This window comes from Rosa rugosa, chromosome 6, assembly GCF_958449725.1.
Source record: "Rosa rugosa chromosome 6, drRosRugo1.1, whole genome shotgun sequence".
NCBI lineage: Eukaryota > Viridiplantae > Streptophyta > Magnoliopsida > Rosales > Rosaceae > Rosa > Rosa rugosa.
In genome coordinates, this window is record NC_084825.1 from 46,458,891 (window position 1) to 46,478,359 (window position 19,469).

The 19,469-nt window shown below is 37.6% G+C and overlaps 4 protein-coding genes across 5 annotated transcripts; all 4 read right to left on the bottom strand.

Moving 5' to 3' along the window:
* Positions 1 to 323: 323 nt before the first annotated feature.
* On the bottom strand, positions 324 to 5,087 carry LOC133718820 (protein NEDD1). Its single transcript, XM_062145702.1, has 10 exons — positions 4,711 to 5,087; positions 4,410 to 4,522; positions 4,052 to 4,312; positions 3,839 to 3,943; positions 3,368 to 3,433; positions 2,987 to 3,208; positions 2,079 to 2,651; positions 1,351 to 1,950; positions 865 to 1,041; positions 324 to 789 (listed from the first exon to the last, which is right to left on the bottom strand). The coding sequence occupies exons 1-10, from the start codon at positions 4,865 to 4,867 to the stop codon at positions 682 to 684; spliced, it is 2,382 nt and encodes a 793-aa protein (XP_062001686.1). The 5' UTR covers positions 4,868 to 5,087; the 3' UTR covers positions 324 to 681.
* Positions 5,088 to 5,908: 821 nt separating this feature from the next.
* Positions 5,909 to 10,359, bottom strand: LOC133718821 (serine/threonine-protein phosphatase PP1 isozyme 4). Its single transcript, XM_062145703.1, has 4 exons — positions 9,983 to 10,359; positions 8,343 to 8,902; positions 8,030 to 8,252; positions 5,909 to 6,309 (listed from the first exon to the last, which is right to left on the bottom strand). The coding sequence occupies exons 1-3, from the start codon at positions 10,182 to 10,184 to the stop codon at positions 8,064 to 8,066; spliced, it is 951 nt and encodes a 316-aa protein (XP_062001687.1). The 5' UTR covers positions 10,185 to 10,359; the 3' UTR covers positions 5,909 to 6,309; positions 8,030 to 8,063.
* A 750-nt stretch (positions 10,360 to 11,109) lies between these two features.
* LOC133716879 (serine/threonine-protein phosphatase PP1 isozyme 4-like) lies at positions 11,110 to 12,311 on the bottom strand. Its single transcript, XM_062143524.1, has 3 exons — positions 12,119 to 12,311; positions 11,409 to 11,989; positions 11,110 to 11,325 (listed from the first exon to the last, which is right to left on the bottom strand). The coding sequence occupies exons 1-3, from the start codon at positions 12,294 to 12,296 to the stop codon at positions 11,110 to 11,112; spliced, it is 975 nt and encodes a 324-aa protein (XP_061999508.1). The 5' UTR covers positions 12,297 to 12,311.
* Positions 12,312 to 15,974: 3,663 nt separating this feature from the next.
* Positions 15,975 to 19,156, bottom strand: LOC133717674 (probable serine/threonine-protein kinase PBL10). 2 transcript variants are annotated; one of them, XR_009849874.1, is made up of 6 exons: positions 18,971 to 19,156; positions 18,081 to 18,322; positions 17,634 to 17,769; positions 17,397 to 17,530; positions 17,119 to 17,305; positions 15,975 to 16,776 (listed from the first exon to the last, which is right to left on the bottom strand). XR_009849874.1 is itself a non-coding variant. In XM_062144384.1 (5 exons), exons 1-4 carry the CDS (start codon positions 19,038 to 19,040, stop codon positions 17,439 to 17,441), a joined length of 540 nt encoding a protein of 179 aa, XP_062000368.1. In that variant the 5' UTR covers positions 19,041 to 19,156; the 3' UTR covers positions 15,975 to 17,305; positions 17,397 to 17,438. The 2 variants fall into 2 exon arrangements, 1 of the variants encoding a protein (XP_062000368.1); XM_062144384.1 differs by having other exon boundaries at positions 15,975 to 17,305.
* Between the last annotated feature and the right edge of the window lie 313 nt (positions 19,157 to 19,469).

Here is a 19,469-nt window from a genome sequence, read left to right on the forward strand (position 1 = left end):
TTTTTTTTTTTTCATCAAGCATCATTTCCCTTTAAATTAAGTCCAACCAAACTGAACCAAATTATTACTGCTCTTGTATAAGAACACTTGCTTTTTGGCAAAAAAATGGAGGCAGGCTAGGGAAAGAGCCACAGATGGCAAATTGACATCTTCGTGGTAAATTTGGAGTTTTGGACTCTGTACAGGTTTTGGACTCTGGACAGGACGAACATAGTAGAGACTTCAGACTCCAGCACAGGGGCCTTCCCCTTTTCTGAAACTGGAATCCGCGACATACTAACTAATATAATTTCATAGATTACAGCCTAAAAGTACTCGCGAAATCCTAGCCCTACTTATAGGCAACCATGTGCTATTCATGTTCAATTGATAATTGCAACTGTCAACATACCAGAAAACGTATAACTGACAAAACAAAGAAGATAAAGAGGTGGTAATAAAAAACGTTCAGCAGTGGCACGTTTGGCAGGTTGAACATCATAAAATCATGATGTTCCATTATAATATACAATATGCCAAACGTGTCATTGCTGAAGAGGAAACCCTAAACTAGGAAAGAAACCACCCCTCAACGTTCTACTGAACAGAAGCCCATTAACGAAGAGCAAATTGTAAAACACAAACAAGGGACATATTCTAATCCACAAAAATCATTAACACTAAATACAATCTTCACAGGGCTCAAAGCAATTGCCGGAGTTGCTGGTTTTCTTTCCGCAGAGATTTAACTTCTTCCATTAGCTCAGCTTGGTTTGCCAGAATTTTACTCATTACCGTTGACATATCCGTCTGTAAATTATTAGAAAATGAATGAGGAAAATTAAAAACAAAAAGGGAACAGCCAGAGCAATAGCAGATGCATACCTCTTGCATGTGGAATTGTCTTAAAATTTCTATATGAAGGTTCCTCATATCTTCATGTACTGATTTCTGAAAGGAATCAAGAGTCTCTTCTAGAGTACGTTGAAAAATCTGAAATGTAAAGGAATTTCCCTGCTGTGCATCTTGTTGAGGGACCTTCTGCAGTTGTGAGGTTCCTCCCTGTAAAAGTATTGTCATTCAGTGTACTATAATAATCTAGTATGGCAGAACAAAGCCAACATAATAAACTTCTTTAATGGCTTCTTCCCATGAGTTCCATCACTTTTTTTTCTATTATTCTTTTGAATGCCAATTCATATGCAAAATTAGGCAATAACTTATCTAATAAATCAAAGGCAACATACTAAACTTCTTTAATGGCTTCTTCCCATGAGTTCCATCACTTTTTTTCTTTCTATTATTCTTTTGAATGCCAATTCATATGCAAAATTAGGCAATAACTTATCTAATAAATCAAAGACATCTTACGTTCATTGCTGGAAGAATCCCTGATTCTGTGGCAGTTGATGTATCTGACTTTGACACCAAGCTAGTTAACAATTCTCTCATTTCAGCTCCTGTTTTCTTTGTTTTTGGTGAACCCACTGCGAGTGATGTTCTGTCGCTGAAGGAAGATGTAGTGCCTATCCTCTCTGCATAAGTAGAGAATCTCCGATGGAGGGTCAAAGACGATGTTGGTGAATCAAGGCTACACTGTCCCATGATTCCTTTGCTACCAGGGGACATAGGCATGGCACTAGAGTTAACGTGTTCTGGAAATCCCAAGGAATTCTCGTGATTGAAAGAGACATCTTTAATGCGCATATTCGCATAGTTTAAGCTTGTAGAGCTAATACTTGTCTGACTTGTTGATAAGGATGTATCTGGTAATCCAGATATAAGTGATCCTGATGTCTGAGCTGACATCCCAAAGCGAGATGGCATAATGTTTGGCTGAAGCAGGTTGGTATACTTATCAGATAATCTTTCACCGCCCCAAGCTTCTGGAGGGGTGATGGATGAGTCTTCACTCTTGGAATACGGAGCAGGAGTTGATTCTAATCGAGCAAATGAAGATTTGCTGTCATCCTGCACCAAGGAATAATGTAAAACCATCATGCAAACAATTTATGTGCACTGGATTAATGAAATTCAAAAGATAAATATTTCACATTAGGCATTCATCTAGAAATACTAGAGTTATAGGGATGTGACACCTGTTTAGAAGCTGAGCTAGGCTTCCAATCAAATATTGGATGATCACTTGACACATCCTCTGCCAATGGGAACCTCCTACCAGACGAGGGAAATAATAGTGATGAAGGCTTCTTATCTACACTATCCTTCTTTGATCTGTCATGATCATCCCACAGCTTGTCAAGTGTAGGTGTGATAGGATGAACATCCACAAGAGGGGAAAATACCTCCATATCATCCTTGAAGTTAAAAGTAGATCGAGGAGCATGCAATCTTGACAATGTTCCACCTGGCCACAAATGCCCGCGATGTGGTGTATCCTCTGCAGTAGAAACATTAAGTGTGGTTGACGCTAATCCACTGCCAGTTGCTGTAACTGAAAATGTATCAGCAGATAAACCAGAACGGCCTGGATTCCGAGAACTAGATACTGCCATAGATAGAGAAAGGTTTGATGAAGTCACAGAAGGAAGTGGATCAGGCATAAGGATTGAATCTTCAACAGCATCTCCTAAAAGCGCAGTCTCAACAGAACAACTGCTTTCATTTACAACGACAGGTTTCGACCTTTGCCAGCATAAACTTGTAACAGCCTGATTAATAGTGTAACTGATTAGTACAACAAAGTCAAGAAACATTTTGGTTGATATAAAAATTCAAATCTTTGGCTGAAAAAAAGGGGAAAAAAATGTTATTTATGCAGACTGTCTGTTGAAAGTTAAATGCACTATTTTCTGCCTCAAAACAAGAATCCTGGTTTTGATCTTTGCCAGCAAAGACTTGTAATAATGTGATGAATAGTGTAACTGACTAGTAAAACAAAGTGAAGACACATTTTGGTTGACATATAAATTCAAATCTTTGCGTGAACAAAAAAATACAAATATATACATATGAGAGAGAGAGAGAGAGAGAGAGAGAGATTTACCTCTGAACTATTATAAGCACGAAGAACAGTAAAAGGCTCTGGTTTACCACGGACATCATAAAATACAACACGACCGCTACTTGTTCCAGCTGCTAGTACCCAGCCATCATCTCTAAATGCCAATGCAGAAAAAGGTGCCTCATAGGAGATGCAAGATGAATGTCTCCTAGACCCTGAGTCGTAAGTATACAACTTTTTATCGAGCCCGACACTAGCAAACATCTGTTAAGAGAAAAGGCATTTTGAATATCAGAATGCACAAGCAATATATTTCCAAATATTCTGATTATAAAACTCCACAACTTCAGAGTGGTAAAATAGCCTTCTAGTCTTATAACCATAATGAATCAAAATATTAAAGTTAATATTTACTTATGCCACCTTGTCATTTGACGGTGAGAAACTGATACCAGCAGTTGGTGCAGAATGCTGCTTCAACCAAGAAATCTGCAAGTTTGAAAAAAGAAAAGGAGAAGAAAAACCAGTTATATTTCCAAAGACAAAACAAGAAAATTGAGAATAAGTACTTTTCATCTTTCAACTATGACTATCTCTAGATTTAATAATGCAGAAATGATAAACAGAAAAGTTAATCAAAGGATAATAATTTACAACTACTCTTTTCAAAGGACAATATGAATGCCCCCCTTGGAAGAAGAAGAAGAAGAAGAAATTGAAAACTTGTAAGACATGCGATTTCTCTTTACTTCAAATAAGCCTGTTTCACAAATGTGTATTGGGAACAGATTTTAGTTTCCATTAATGCAATGGGAATTTACAAACAAAAAAGATCAGGACAACCCAGCACAGAGGTCATTAACATTCAGAGAGATTCATTAACCTAATGCAAACCTTTGGGCTACGACCAGTTGTGTCCCACAAATGCACAGAGCCATCATCACCTGCAGTCACCAAAAGGTGTCGGCTAATCCGGGAATAATCAAGCACTCTTAGTACCTGGTCTTAAAAGCCAGCAAACAAACAATTAGCTTGCAAGCCAAAGCCTCAAAACCACAAACACCACAGGGACAAGAAAAAGGCCGCGAGAGACAGCGAGAAAACAACCTGTCCATTAGGGTCCTTAAATTCGGTTGTTCTTGTACTAGATGCCAGGTTGTGGATTATGAGATCCCCACTAAGGCTGATGGAAGCCAAGTGCTCATCTTTGCAATTGTACGCTGCGCCAGTAATAGTACTCGAGTGGCCCCTCAACCATTTAATACATCTCTTTCTCTGCAAATCCCATATCCTCACAACCTGACCGCTCCCACCAGAACATATATATCTCGAAACCTTGTTACTGAAGCTAAGCGCCGATATAGACTCCTGTATAAACATTTCCACTCAGTTAACTCATTCTCCCAAGCATTTCACTTCACATCCAATATCACACCATATCTTCTCAGTTACACAACTTAATTACCTCAATGTTGTCACCACTGTCCGTCCCGGCCACCGGAATAGTCCCCAAGCTCTGCCCATTCTTATGCCACAACGATATCTTCTTATCATCTCCGGCACTCACCACAACCAAATCTGCAAAAATCACAACCCACATTGAACAGAAAATTCACAATAATTTCACCTAAAAAACTATAGATTCATAAAAACAGTTGCAAAGTTCGAAACCAAACGCAACGAAATCTATAACCGTCTTCGAATTCATGGAAATTAAATCAACAAATGAAAGAGCGAGAGTGAGAGTGAGAGTGAAAGTGACTAACTGGTGTGATTCCACTTGACGGAGTTGACGTGGCAACCGGGAGAAGGAATGTAGCTGGAGACGCATGGATCGCCGGACTTGACGGAAACGTCGAAGAGCTTCACGGTGTCGCCGCCGCTTGCGGCCAGTAAAGTCACTGACGGATCCACTATGTTCATTGTCGCTCTGTTTTTCTAACCAGGTTTTCCGATTCGGTTTCTCCTTTTCTTCAACGGGAAGGTATCCGGCTCCGATTTGCCGGGAAATGAAGTGGTTATGGTTGTGGGGAATTTTGGAAGTGAAAGGAGAAGAGAATTGAAATTGGGAAATGAAAAGAGGGTTTGGTTTGTAAGTTTGTATTTGAATTTTGGGTTTTTGGATTAGAAAAACCAAACCCTACTAAAAAAGAGAGGGCGAAAAATTTAAAATGCGTTGTAAAATGAATTTGTGACATGTATTTATACGAAAAAAAAATATTTATTATGTAATTATATTATGAGCAATAGAGTTCCATTGATATGTAATCATTTTTCTCATTAGTAATCAAATATGGTCGAATTATTTAGTAGGTGTATTTAATAAGAAATTGAGGTGTCAAATGAAGTATTTGGTTTTTTTTTTTTTTTTTTTTTTTTTTTTTTTGAGAAAGGAAATGAAGTATTTGGTTGAGTAACTATGGAAATGTTTTAGTTACCAAATGATCGGCTGCAATAAAGTAGTTCCAGGATGAGTCGCAACGTCCCATGAACGGAGAGCACGAAAATTAAAACTTATGAGTTAAAATTATTTTTAGTTTGAAAACATTTGCAATCCATTATCAATGTTGATGCTGCCAAATTCTGTTTAATAAGAGAACAAAGTGCAAGAAGAAAAAGAAAAGAAAAAAACAATGGTAATTGATTTTTTTTTTCTTTGAGAAAAGAAACAGCGGTAATTGATAACACACAAATTGTAATCAAAACTCCAAGAAAAGAAGAAGCAATTGTTTAACAGGTCTTCAAAACTGGATTTCATAAGCAAGGTTAGGACTTGGTTTTAGCATAAAATTTTCATCCAACACAATACTGATGGGTTTTGACAAATCCAGTTCCTCTCTTTAAGAGGATATATGTCACCAATGAGGTCGGGTAATAAACAGACCAATCAGAAATGCTGTTCTTTCTCAAATGCTCTGAGGTTATAAACATCGATGGATAACCATAATGCTTTGACCCCAATAATGATGCAAAATTGATAACAGTCGACCATCTTTTATAATCAAAATAAGCCTAAGGCACGAATACAAAGAGTTAAATTCAATCAATAAGTTAAAACTAATAGTCTGAGAAAACCGACGAATCCTTGACGGAGTGAAATGATGCCGTTTATGTTGGCCTCAATGGAAAGCACAACAATGAGTTGCCAGACCAAATATATGTACACAAATGTTGCAGAATAAGCATTACAGAGAAAAGTGAACGAGGAAATATTAAAAATCTTCTGCCCCTCACCGCTCCAGACTATTTGCTCCAACATCCAATTTCTATGGCCCCTCCCCATCATTGGGATCAGGAAAGTTCTGAAGTTGGCAACCTTGATTTTCTGCCAATTTGCCCAAGAAAAAATGGGAAAAGAAAATAGCCTGCAAAAGATAAATATATAAATTGCCTGCAAAACTTATATGTAGCACAATAAGACGACCATGCGACATGGTGACAATTGACCTAGTGATTTACCAACTAAAGTGGGCACACATTTGACACAAATTGGATGCATACACCAGACATACAATGATCTTTCTATAAGCAGGCTCTTCAGAAACAGTGCTAAAGCATTTGGTATGAGATTGGGCCAATTGGCCATCTATAAGAAGGGCAGAAATACACGGAGTAGGCTTTACGTTTATGAGATGACACTGATCCTTTGACAGTACTATGGAGCCAATGAACGGCATCAATAAGTTAGACACCAAGTATACTTGCCAACTGCATCTTGAGTGTAATGAATTACTCATAAGTAGTATCTTTTATGTCTCAACCAAGTATCCTCACACTCATCAATTACTCCTCATAGGAACCTTGCCAACTGGTTAAGGAAATCTTTTACCAAATTTATGAGTGAAAAAGAAAGGTAGCTAGCAAGATCAGAAGATTAAATCATTAGCTCCTTTTATTCAAAAGTAAGACGGAGGCAATGGCTTCAAGCCAAAAATAACAAGCATGAACTGACCGGCTATGATGACATATTAAGATGAGTTCTACAAAAACAGAAAATGCCAAACTAAATAGTTCCAGATACCAGTAGAGACATCCGTGTGTGCGTGTGTAATATATATTTTTCTTTCACAGCCTCAATGCGTCTTTAAACCATTGAAAGGAGTAAGGGACAGTGATTTTGCTTTCTTCAAAAGGCAAATGTAGTATCCAGTCCACACAAAACACTTCAAGTAACAATGTCTCATATAAATTGGCTGAAAAGGATTAGAATGAGCTCTCAATATTGTGAAAACTGAGTACATGTAATTTTTAAAGTAAATTTCAAACAAGTTCATTTCTATAATTACATATATCAAAATTCACAGGTATGTTAAAAATGGTAAAGTTATCTAAAATGATGTTAATACAGCCACAACAAGAAATTAAAGGAAAACACACAATAACAAGACTGTATAGGAAATCAATTGAATTTTATATAAAGAGTCCTCCAAAAACTGCACAACCTTCCTTAAAGGATAGGAAGAATCATAGAAGACAAGTATTCTGTAATAATATTGATATATGCAGTTAGGCATACATGCATCTTTCCAAATGTACAACCTGAAAAGTGCCACACAAAACACTTCAAGTAACAATGTCTCATATAAATTGGCTGAAAAGGATTAGAATGAGCTCTCAATATTGTGAAAACTGAGTACATGTAATTTTTAAAGTAAATTTCAAACAAGTTCATTTCTATAATTACATATATCAAAATTCACAGGTATGTTAAAAATGGTAAAGTTATCTAAAATGATGTTAATACAGCCACAACAAGAAATTAAAGGAAAATACACAATAACAAGACTGTATAGGAAATCAATTGAATGTTATATAAAGAGTCCTCCAAAAACTGCACAACCTTCCTTAAAGGATAGGAAGAATCATAGAAGACAAGTATTCTGTAATAATATTGATATATGCAGTTAGGCATACATGCATCTTTCCAAATGTACAACCTGAAAAGTGCTACACAATAACAGACATCATGACACAGACACAAAACAGTTATACATACACAACTAGTAAACCCATGAGCATGAACATGAGAAAAACATAAAAATCATAAATGCCAAAAGGAACGAACTGCAACAACAATAAGCTAACCTGGATCAAGACCGGAGCAGTGATATTGCAATCATCACATTTTTGTTGACATCATGAACTTTGTTTTTTTCTCTGCTGGCTTAAGAATCTGGAAAGAGCACATTAAGTTCTCATCCACACTCATCATGGCACCAGCATTATCAAATTCACCACAGTAGTTGGGGGCTGAAAAAATTGTAACAAGTTGTCTGTCGGCAAAGAATTCATAACCATCCTCCACAACCTAAACCAAAAAAATTGTTCAGTGTCTAACACGGGTAGCATGAGTGAACACATTGAAAAGCTGCAAATAAAGAAAAGGAAAGTCAATAACCTGATGAGCACGACAAACAAGGTCCAAATCATGCTTCATTAGAAATTCTGCAACCTTATCAGGGCCAAATGTATAGGAGACTCCTCTATCATTCATTCCCCATCCCTTAACATCTCTGCCAGGATCTGACCAGAGCAAATCGCAAAGCAAGCCAGTATCAGGAATAGCAGTTGGACGAGGTAAATTCCTGATCTGATCCAAATTTGTCAAATCAGGGGAAAGACCACCATGCATACATAATATTTTGTCATCTATAAGAGCTGCCACAGGAAGGCAGTTAAAGCTGTCGGTAAAGGATTTCCAAAGTCTGACATTAAACCGGCGCTTGCACTCATCATAAAAACCATATATACGATTAATAGAAGCACATTCGTGATTCCCTCTAAGAAGAAAAAAGTTCTCTGGAAATTTGATTTTATACGCGAGCAAGAGGCATATTGTTTCTAAACTCTGCTTGCCACGATCCACATAGTCACCTAAAAACAGATAATTTGCACTCGGAGGAAAGCCCCCATATTCAAAGAGCCTTAATAGGTCGCTATATTGCCCATGAATGTCACCTGAAATAAAGAAGAAAATTCCTGTCAGAAACACAGTCCAGAAATATAAGATGACTACAACAATGAATTTAACAGAACAGTCGCAATAATAACTTCCATAACAGCGGCAAAGGCTTTTGTGTCTATCAGCATCTGGTAATCCTTTTTCCAAATATCAATGATTCTCAGAGCCTCAGATGATTTGCTCCCTCAAAACTAAGGAACCCAAATGACAAGACCTTATGGTTTAAACTGCATGCCCCTAATCATCCGCCCTCCACCTTCTCCCCACAAAATAAAACGAGAAAAACATATGTACTTTCCCATATTCACCTTCCAAGTTCCACTATTTCATTCTCAATGGTGTTTGATTAAAAAAAAAAAAAATTAATCTTGATTTCCCTCCGGTAGCAGTAGAAAGTAAAAAACCACCATTATTTTCAAGCAACGCAACATATAACCATGCACATCAGGGATTTTAATGAAGATGACAACAGTCATAAATAGGGAACAAACATGGTGGCCGACATTTTAAAATTTTAAGCTGGTTACTTCTGTGTGCACTCGTGTAGCGATTAAACAGATACAGAGAGTATGACAAGAACATCCTTTTGTTTGCAAGAAATGTGAGCAAATTAGCAATTCCAACACAACAATGATTGCACAGCACCATCAACTATCCACAATCATTCAAAGCTACATAAATTACCACACAACTAAAGGAGAAATCTTTACCAAAAAATTTCTATAACCAAAGAACAAATTAAACAACCAAATCATTTAGTAATGCAGCTTGCCACAAATCATCGCTTCTCTAAGCCACTCAAAACACCAAGTTTTTCTGTTCTTGATACAAACTCAAAACTTCAAAACTTCAAAACACATACATAACAGTCCCCATTTAACTATAATATCAACCACAAAGAGCTCCATCAGCAATTCCATGAGAACCCAACCAAAAAAACACACACAAAATCACCATCAAAGCCATAGAAGACTAAAAAATCAACCCAATTCTTCACCAATCAAAAACCAAGGAAAAAATTCCAATACTTTCACAACTCCATCAATGTATCCGAGTCTGTAATAACTCCGACGTACCGCAAATTTTGATTGGGGCTTCAAGCTCGAGCAAATTAGGCTGCTGGAGAAAGATTTCCCTGGAAGCAACACAGAGCTGTTTGATCTCGGACTCGGAGAGCTGGACCTGCTTCCCCGGCCTGGCCAATCGGACCTCCGTGAGCCGTCGGATTATGTCATCGAGCACGGCAGGGTCCATCGCTCCCTGCCCCTGCGTCGCCATTCGATTCGATTCTCAGATCCCTCGCCGGACGGCACCGATTGAAAGAAGAAACCCTAGAAAACCAGAAGAGGGAGGAGAAAAAGAAGAAGAAATTGAATTTGGGGTTTTCTTTCTTTTCTTGTTTTTTTTTTGGTTCTACTACCTCAGCTGTTTTGTGGAGGCTCGCTTTTTGGGCTTCGGCCTTTTTGGTGTTTGGTGGGTCTATTACTCTATTTTTTTTTATTGTTTTACATTTATTAGGTTTTTTTTTTTCTTGGGATATTAAAAAATAAAAAAAGAGGGGGAATTCAAAAAAGGAAAGGGCAATTTTTTTTTTTTTTTTTTTTTTTGGAGGGAGGAAAGCGTCAAAGCATTGAAGAGGGCGACGGCTGCAACTCCTATGTGACGGAGGTGCCTATAAATATGTTGGATGAGTTGGTGAAACGGCGTCGTTTGGTGGTTTTAAGGTTATCCGATTAGGTTAAGAGAGAAGAGGGCCACGGTGCACCATTGGTTTGTTTATGATGGCTGAGGTGATGTGGTTAGGTTCGGGTCACAATGTCACATGGTCGGGAGAGATGGTTAGGCTCATGTCACATGATCGGTAGAGAGATAGCGCTATTGTGATCGAGATATAATTAAGTTAGGTCAAAATAGAGCTACACTACAGTCTATATGGAAATAAATTTTTTGAATTTGAATATAGATCCTGAATGTTACTAAAAAAATTTTGGGAGGTCTATATATCAAATTTGGAATTCTAGTAGAACCTCATTTACTCATGTGGTGTCGTTGTTGTTCATTCTTTGCTATCTCGATCCTTGATTACTATGAAATGTTGTAAAAAAATTCAAGTTGTATTCAAATGGTAGATGGCTAGTCTCATTTTTGAAATTCTTTATAAACATTCAAACAATGAAATATACGAAGTTGTGAATTGATTCATTTAAGGATTTCTATGAAATGCTCTTGTGACTGGTGAAAAATTGAACACAGATCTCTTGACTTTTGCCTTGAGAATCTGGAAGGAGCACATTAAGGTCTCATCTACATGCATCATAGCTCCAGGATTGTCATGTTCACCGCGGAAGTTGGGGGCTGATGAAATTGTAACAAGTTGCCTGTTGGCGAAGAATTCATAGCCGCGATCACACTCCACAACCTAAGGGATCCAAAAAACTTTGTTTCAGTGTACAAAATGAGTAGTTCTAGCAGATTGAAAGGGTTAAAAGGAAGGTGTGTAACCTGTTGTGCACAACAAAGAAGGTCCAAATCATGCTTCATTAAGAATTCTGTCACCTTATCAGAGCCAAAGGTTAAGTAAGAGAATGGGACTTCAATGTGTTCTGAGTGTTTGTTCGTTCCCCATCCCTTAACATCACTACAAGGACTTGACCAGAGCAAATCACAAAGCAAGCCGTTACCAGGGACATTACTAGGACGAAGCAAGTTTCTGATCTGATCCAAGTTCTCCAAATCGGGCGAAAGACCACCATGCACACATAATATTCTGTCATCTACAAGAGCTGCCGCAGGAAGACAGTTAAAAGAGTCATTGAAGCATTTCCATATTCTCACATTGAACCGCCGTTTGCATTCATCATAAAATCCATGTTTTAGGTTGATAGAAGCACATTCATGATTCCCTCTAAGGAGAAAGAAGTTCTCCGGATGTTTGATTTTATAAGCAAGCAAGAGGCACATTGTTTCTATACTTTGCTTCCCATAATCCACATAACCACCTAGGAATAGATAATTTGCACTAGGAGGAAAACCACCATGTTCAAAGAGCCTCAACAGGTCAGAGTATTGCCCATTGATGTTGCCTGAAATTGGAATTAAGAATGTTAAGAAAATCTTCTCAAGTAAATTCACTCTTAGAAATTCTTAGCATGAAGAAGTCAATTCAGATTGTTGACTAGGAGAACACTACTATGTGTGTTATGGCAGCATACCACAAATACTGACAGGGCCTTTAAGCTCCAGCAAATTGGGCTGTTGAAGGAAGATGTCTTTGGAAGCTACACAAAGCTGCTGGATCTCAGACTGCGAGAGATGGACCTGCTTCCCCGGCCTTGCTGATTGGACCTCTGTGAGACGTCTGATTACATCATCCAGTATGCCAGGGGACATTCCTCCAACCCATTCCGAAGCAGATGCAGTGCATTCTGAATTCTTCTTTAACATCTCATAGTTATCCTAGTATGCATAGGAGATATATTCTTTCAGGAGATGTGTCTCTGATCACTTGGTTACTGCAATTCACAGCTACAATGCGCATAAAACGATAACTACTATATGACTTTGACTTGTGTACCTTGACAGCAGAGCTCAACATTGGCATGCAAGGAATGCTACCATGAGACCATCACAGTATGGGTTTGAGGCCAAGCTCATGTTCTTCTGTACATTCTTATTGTCTGTGTTTACAGCGAAAGTGACACGCTTCACGCTTGTGTGAATCACACCACTCATGTTCATGTTAACAACTGAAACTAACCCATCGAAACTCAGGATGAGGTCAAGTGATTAGTACCTGATCTAGCTAGTGGGCAATGCAGTACTGTAATGAAGGCTATAAAGCTCAAGACTGTCTACTTCAAAACTATGGATATGGAATAAGAAATAAAGACTGAATTCACCCATTTCAATTAGTCATACAAATGTGAAGCCAAAGAAAACAACCAATTACCGCTTCTGATGACTACTAGAATACTATTGCAGCTCCAGTCCAGTCCTTCAAGTATGCCCCGGTCAGTGATTCAGCAGTAAATCAATTACGACTACGAATGCATCAATTAAGGAACTTTAACTCAAAGATGAGATGATATGAACTAAAAAAAATTTCGATTGTTCATTAAGAAATTACAAGTGACAAAGGAGCAAGAAATAGAGACGCAGAGAGCCTAGGACATCAAGGCGCCTATTCTGTGGCCACTAATTATTTTGTTTTCATTGTCCTTATTAAGGACAAAGATGATACCAAAGTATAATTCCGACAAAAATATATATTGATGAGCTATAAAAGATTAGACTATATATACTGTTCTGAACTTTAAATTGTGAGACCAAAATGAAAATTTTGTCCAAACTACAGAAACTAAACATGAGCTAGCTGTTGAAGAATATTGTCCACTTCACTTTCATATGTTTCCTCATTTTCTTTGTCCATTTCATGAACTCTTTAGTGATTTGTGCGGCCAAATGTGGCCAACAATGTTACTAAAATATCCTCTTGACAGGAATTACTTGAGTCAGAGGTATTGCATGCCCTTTACTTAGAACAATTCTTAGGTTCAACCCTAGGGTGAATGAGCATATTCACCCCCGTTGTCGATTAACATATTTTTACTTAATAAATTTATAATCCAACGGTCTATATCTTAAATTATCCTTTAAAGATCATCTCTGTAAAAAATCAATCGAATCGAAAATCGTTTAATTATCTAATTGAATAAAAAAAATGGATGGTTCTAACAACACTTACTACTACTATATATGATGAACCGTCCATGTATTTCATAGAAATGAATAACTAAAAGGTCTTTAATTTGATTGATTTTTCACAGAGCTAATCTTTATATTACGTTATACAACATGAACGGTTGAATTAGAAAATTATAAAGTTATTATGCGTTAATCGCAAGAGAGGGTGAATTTGCTCATTCACTCTAGGGTTGAACCTAAGAATTGTTCCTTTACTTATTACAGTACAACATCTTCTTCTTGTTCACAACTTCTCCTAAGCACACAATACATTTTATAGTCTAAATCTGAGACTCTGTACAAAAAGGGGTTGGCATATAATAATCTGTACATAAAAGGAGGGTAGGCGCACCTACACGTGCACAATAGCAGGACAGATGAAATGACAGTGGAGATACTTGTCTCGCAAGGTAAACAAATAAGACCCTCTAATTTTGATTTATTTGACCTCCTCTCAACAATAATCTGGGCTCATCATGTTTTAATTTTCCGGATTAATGCCCCTTGACAACACATTAGATCGTTGGCTGAGTTGACAATTTATATTAAAACAAATTGTTCACTAACTTTGAAGTGTTCTGGGGCACATTTAGAAGCAACCTCTGGTTTATAGCTGGTGTTCGATCATCATCCACTGAAAATGAAAAATGATCTTCAAGAAGGATTTTCAGGAAAGAAAGAAAAATCTTTTGTTTTCTCCTTCTCCTCCAGCTTTCCTTTTCCTTCGCTTGAGCTTTTTTGAACAACCCTTTGGATAAATGATCTCAGTATGAGCACAACTACATCTCTAGACCAATAAATTGATGTGTCCATTAATTTGAATAGATGATCACCAACTTCACCGCAGCTACTATCAAAATCAGTTATCATGAATTCTACAGGACTTCCATAAGGAATCGAAACAACTGTGTGCAGCGAATACTTTTGGTCAGGGAGTATAACACTAACTCCACCAAAGACAAGGTCTTCAACTCGGTAAGATCTCCTCTTAATGACCAACATAGCAGATTGCCATTTATTTAGACATCGAGTGAAATGAAACACTCGAAGTGATTTCTCACCCTCGAAAAGTATTTTGTGTATCTGGTATTGCATTTTAGGGCCAAAACTGATCTTGTTGTGCTTATTGGCAAAGACTTTTTCAAGCTCTCCCTTTCTGTTCCTTTGATCATCTAGAGGCTCAACTTCAATAGCAAGGTATGCATCAACATCGTCAGCAGTAATGAGATATTTTGGTTTTGTTTCTCCATTAATGTAATGAAATGATCCATCCGGATGATGGCGCACCCACTGAAAGTTGCAACTGGTTGCTCCCTTAGTTAGGTATCCACATGCTTGAAGTTCAGATCCCGGAAGAGCTTCACCTGGAATTTGGAGGCAGTCTATACCTGGCAATGGATCATCATCATCTTCATTGTCCTTTGAAAATGAAGTGTTGTCTGCAAGAACTGGTGTTTGATAATGAGAATGCCGAAAGCTGGGATAATTGTAACAGAGGTCTGCTCTCCGACGAGGACGAGGAGGTTTTGTGGCTCTTGCAACGGCGTTGGCCCTCATCTTTGCCACTGGTATTGTCCTTAATTTGCCGAGAACATCAATCACTGAAACCAATGCATGCAATCAGAAGAGCATTTCTCAAGATTGAAGAGGAATGCTAGCTAATTATTGCTAGCTAGTAGAAAAATGGTTAGCTCCTAATCCGTCAATAAGAAACTATTACAGTTTGATTAACAAGTTTACCATTTAACGAACTAGGGAAGCCAGATATTCCAAAAGGCTAGATGGACAGATTAAAAGAGCTCAGAGCTATTTATTTACAGGAGAAGCGCGTTTAGTCAACTCTCTAGAGCAGTCTACAGACATGGACAAGTTCACAAACCGTGCTTCACAACATTACAGACGGCAGAAGCAAATTAAAAATTGGTGTTATTTCTTTATTGGTTATTGACAGGGTCATCGAAAGTCTATGGTCCTATGGAGATTAAAAACTTGTGTGACATTCTTTCGATTTTCTTATTTTCCACATGCAGATTAAGAAGAAATGTTAGGATATATGGAAGATATATCTAAAGCTAGAATATTTGAGATGCATGCTTAAGACCGCCACAGCAAATCTCAGGTTGCTAACGAAAGTTCCTAGCTTGGCTTCCAAGACAACATATAGGTACGAGTCACCCTATAGACTACAGACTATATACCCTAATGATCAAATCTAGTCCTCATAGTGAATAGTATAATTATCAATTTGTAGCTTGCTGTTCTCTTGGTAATTAATGGTATCAACTAGCAACTATCTAGTCAAAATGGTAAAAATTGACATGGAGGTCATAAATTTTCTTTATAATCACAAAATGAAAAGGTATGAAGGTCTCTGTTTGTTGTACTTATTCTCTGCCTCATATATTTTGAGACAATTCATCAAGTATTATGTCCCCATCCTAAAAAAGAAATGGAAGTCACAGTGGCAGATCACTTGCCAGCATGCTCTCTTCGCTCCAATTGCTCATGCATCGGGCTCCTTGAGGCTATTTCATCATCCAAGACCTTGCCTATATCTTAAAATTTAGAACAAAACATTAAAAGACCCTTGAAGTGTTCAAAAGTTTCATGTGTAAGAGATGTATTAGTGAGGAACACTGACGAAGAAATTATTGCCCCCTCCTTAAAGCATGCATCAATGTCTTATGCATGGCTGCCGCAAACAGATTGCCTGGAATGAGAAGCAGTTATTGCATTGCCTTTCTGATTGATACTTCCTCCTGTGATTTCTTCAGGAAGGTTCATCTTCACAAATTCCCAAGCCCTCCATGTCACTGGATTCCTGAAGCTGCTCCAATGCTTTTACCACATCATTCATGTTTGGCCTTCCCTTGGGATCTATTGATAAGCATTGAGCTACAAGCTTAGCTGATCTAATAGCTCCACCTTTGGAGTACTGGCCTTCAATACGATCATCAATGATTTTGAGAAATTTTCTTCTTCTGGTAAGGTAAGGCTTCGTATTGCACTAACTTGCGTTCTTTCATTGGCTTCGTATTGTCAAGAGGTTGTCTACCGGATATCATTTCGAGCAGAACAATCCCAAAACTGTAGACATCACTTTTGGGACTCAAGTGAACAAAGTCATCTTCAAAGGAAAAGAATGAACCAAGGGTTAGATGAGAGCAGGCATGAATATATGTTTGATCATGTCATGGAAACTGCAATGGTAAACATAATGTAAATGGAGGCAGAGATCTTTGATTAAGAATGGCTGGAATTTGATGGCAAATAGAAATGGAGCTGATACAGAAAAGTTACTTAGGAATATACAGGTATATATATATATACACTAAACCAGCGGGAATGTATAAGTCCAGAGTGCTGCAGTTAGGAGTTAGATGTCAGTAGCAGGTATCCTTGAGTTCTTGTGTGTAGTTATGCCTCACACAGAGAGAGTAAAAGTGAGCTTGTGGTGAGAAAAAGATACCCATTTCATCATCATCGCTGCTTTCAAATCTATACTCATATTCTCGTCTGTGTGTGTCCGTAAGATACTCAGGAGCTGCGTACGATGAATCCAGAGAGCATTCAGTGTCATGGCCTCTAGGCCTTCTATAACCTTCAAGCTCATCATCCTCTACCAAGCCATAACCATAGATTTTGGCTTCATAGTTCTGTTATTTTGCAATGCAGATATTTTATGTCAGCAAATCTAAAACTCTCTACTAGGAGCTGTAAAGTATGAAAGCTAAACGTTTCACATACTGAATCAAGAAGAATAAGTCCCCGTATATCATTTTTGTCTTGTCACCGTGAAGAAATATATGCTAGACCCTTAGCAGCACTAAGCGCAATCTTCATGCGAAGGTTCCATGAAAGCGGTTGTGATTGAGGATCCCCTATTCCAACAACAATGCAGTCCCTAAAGTTAATATATTTCATACAGAAAATAAAAGCTCCTTATTATGGCAAAGTAAAGAGTGAAGGAAGTTTATAACTCACTTGAATGTAGATGTACTCCCAAGCTGCCTCGAGGCATAAATTCGTACACCAGGAGCCCTTTGTTATCCTCTAGAGAGTAGCCAATCATTTTTACAAGATTTGGATGAATAAGCTGTCCAAGGCGGTTAAATTCTGTCTATATACATCAAGCGGCTCAACAAAGTCAATTAATCATTGTCTGAAATTAATCACACACACAACATCAAAGGTAGCAACTATCAAGGGGAAATTAGATTCATTATGATTGTATTGAACTTTTGATGACTATATTTAGGCCTTTCCAACTTCATATGATCACCTATTTCTTGAAGAGCACTTTGAACAAATGAAAATCAGTCATATTTGTTCTATACTTCACTAAAATTAACACATACTAGGTTCAATACAAATAGCTGGTCAACAACATATGGAGAACTGCATTTTGAGCATGAAAGAAAGAAGTGATACCACCAACAAGTCCTGGTGATCCTGCAGCCGGAACCTCTCTTTTCTGCTAGGCATCTTTATGGCAATGTCTATGCCGGTACCAGGCTTGGTGGCCTTGAGTGAATGCTCATCAATACATCCCTTGTAGACTGTATTAGAATCACCAAAACCCACAATATTTTTAAAACGGAAGTTCCTGGTGGCTTTTTTCAGTTCATTATAGCAGAAGATCTTCAAGCTGAAAGACTGCAATATAGCTCCCCCTGTCCCAGGAGTTGAAGTTCACCAAAATATATCACACCCTTGCTATTCAAATTCAATTCTAGACATGGTAATGCCTAAAATATGGAGGTAGTACCTTGCAAACTTAGATACCAAACCTTACATTTTATGACAAAAAAGTCGTAATAAAAATTTCTACGAGATCACAATTAGTTATGTTGGTTTCCTATCTCAGATGCACCATAAAGTAAAATTAAGAAAAAGGAAACCAAATTTCTGAATCCATTACTTTACTTTATTCAACTCTTAGAGAACAAGAAACTCTATGCTCAAAATGATCTTAATGTTGCTGCATCCATTAGTTCAATCAGTATGAAACTTCTGTACTTCTTTTGATATCAGAGAAAATAGGTTCACTAATCACATGAAGATCAAGATCAACACCACATGCAAATCTATACTTGTTCTGGTCAAATGCAAATCTATACTAAATGCAAATTTTAATTACAACTTTTTTGGTCAAATGCAATTCTGTACTAAATTTGACCAATCAGTGCATTTGGTTTTAAACGTCTAACCTTTAAAGGACAAAGAAGCCAACTTTAACTAATATCCTCAAACTTTCAACATAAGAAAACAGAAAACTTGAACTTCATCCACTAATAATTATCATAATGGGGGGCTCTCACCTTCAATTCTAGTACTCTCTGGGTCATTAACCGGGAGCCCCTTTGGGTTGTTGTGAAGTCCACCACTCATAGTTCAGCAACTGAAACCAACCCAAATCCAAACCATGAATGCATTATCCAATTGTGCAAAGATCAACCCATTAAATCTGTCCTGGTGTTTACATCTCAATTAGTTACCATGGCAAAAGTAGGAAAAACAAAACAAATTACCAAGTTACTGTAATACCCCGAAAAATCCAAATTAAATTCCGTGGATTTTTAGAAATGATTTCACGATAGTGGGAGCGAGTACGAGACTCGGAGAAGTTGTGGAATTAGTTCGAACGATTAATTTTCGAAAACGAACGTTATTTAGGGGCTCGTGGAAAGTGACTTTTTATACGTATGGAATTTGGGAAAACTTCATTCATGAAAGTTGTAGAGCTCGTCGATACGATCGCGTGCATATGTGGAACGCAATATTCGGAGTTCGTATGAATAAGTTATGAATATTTAAAAA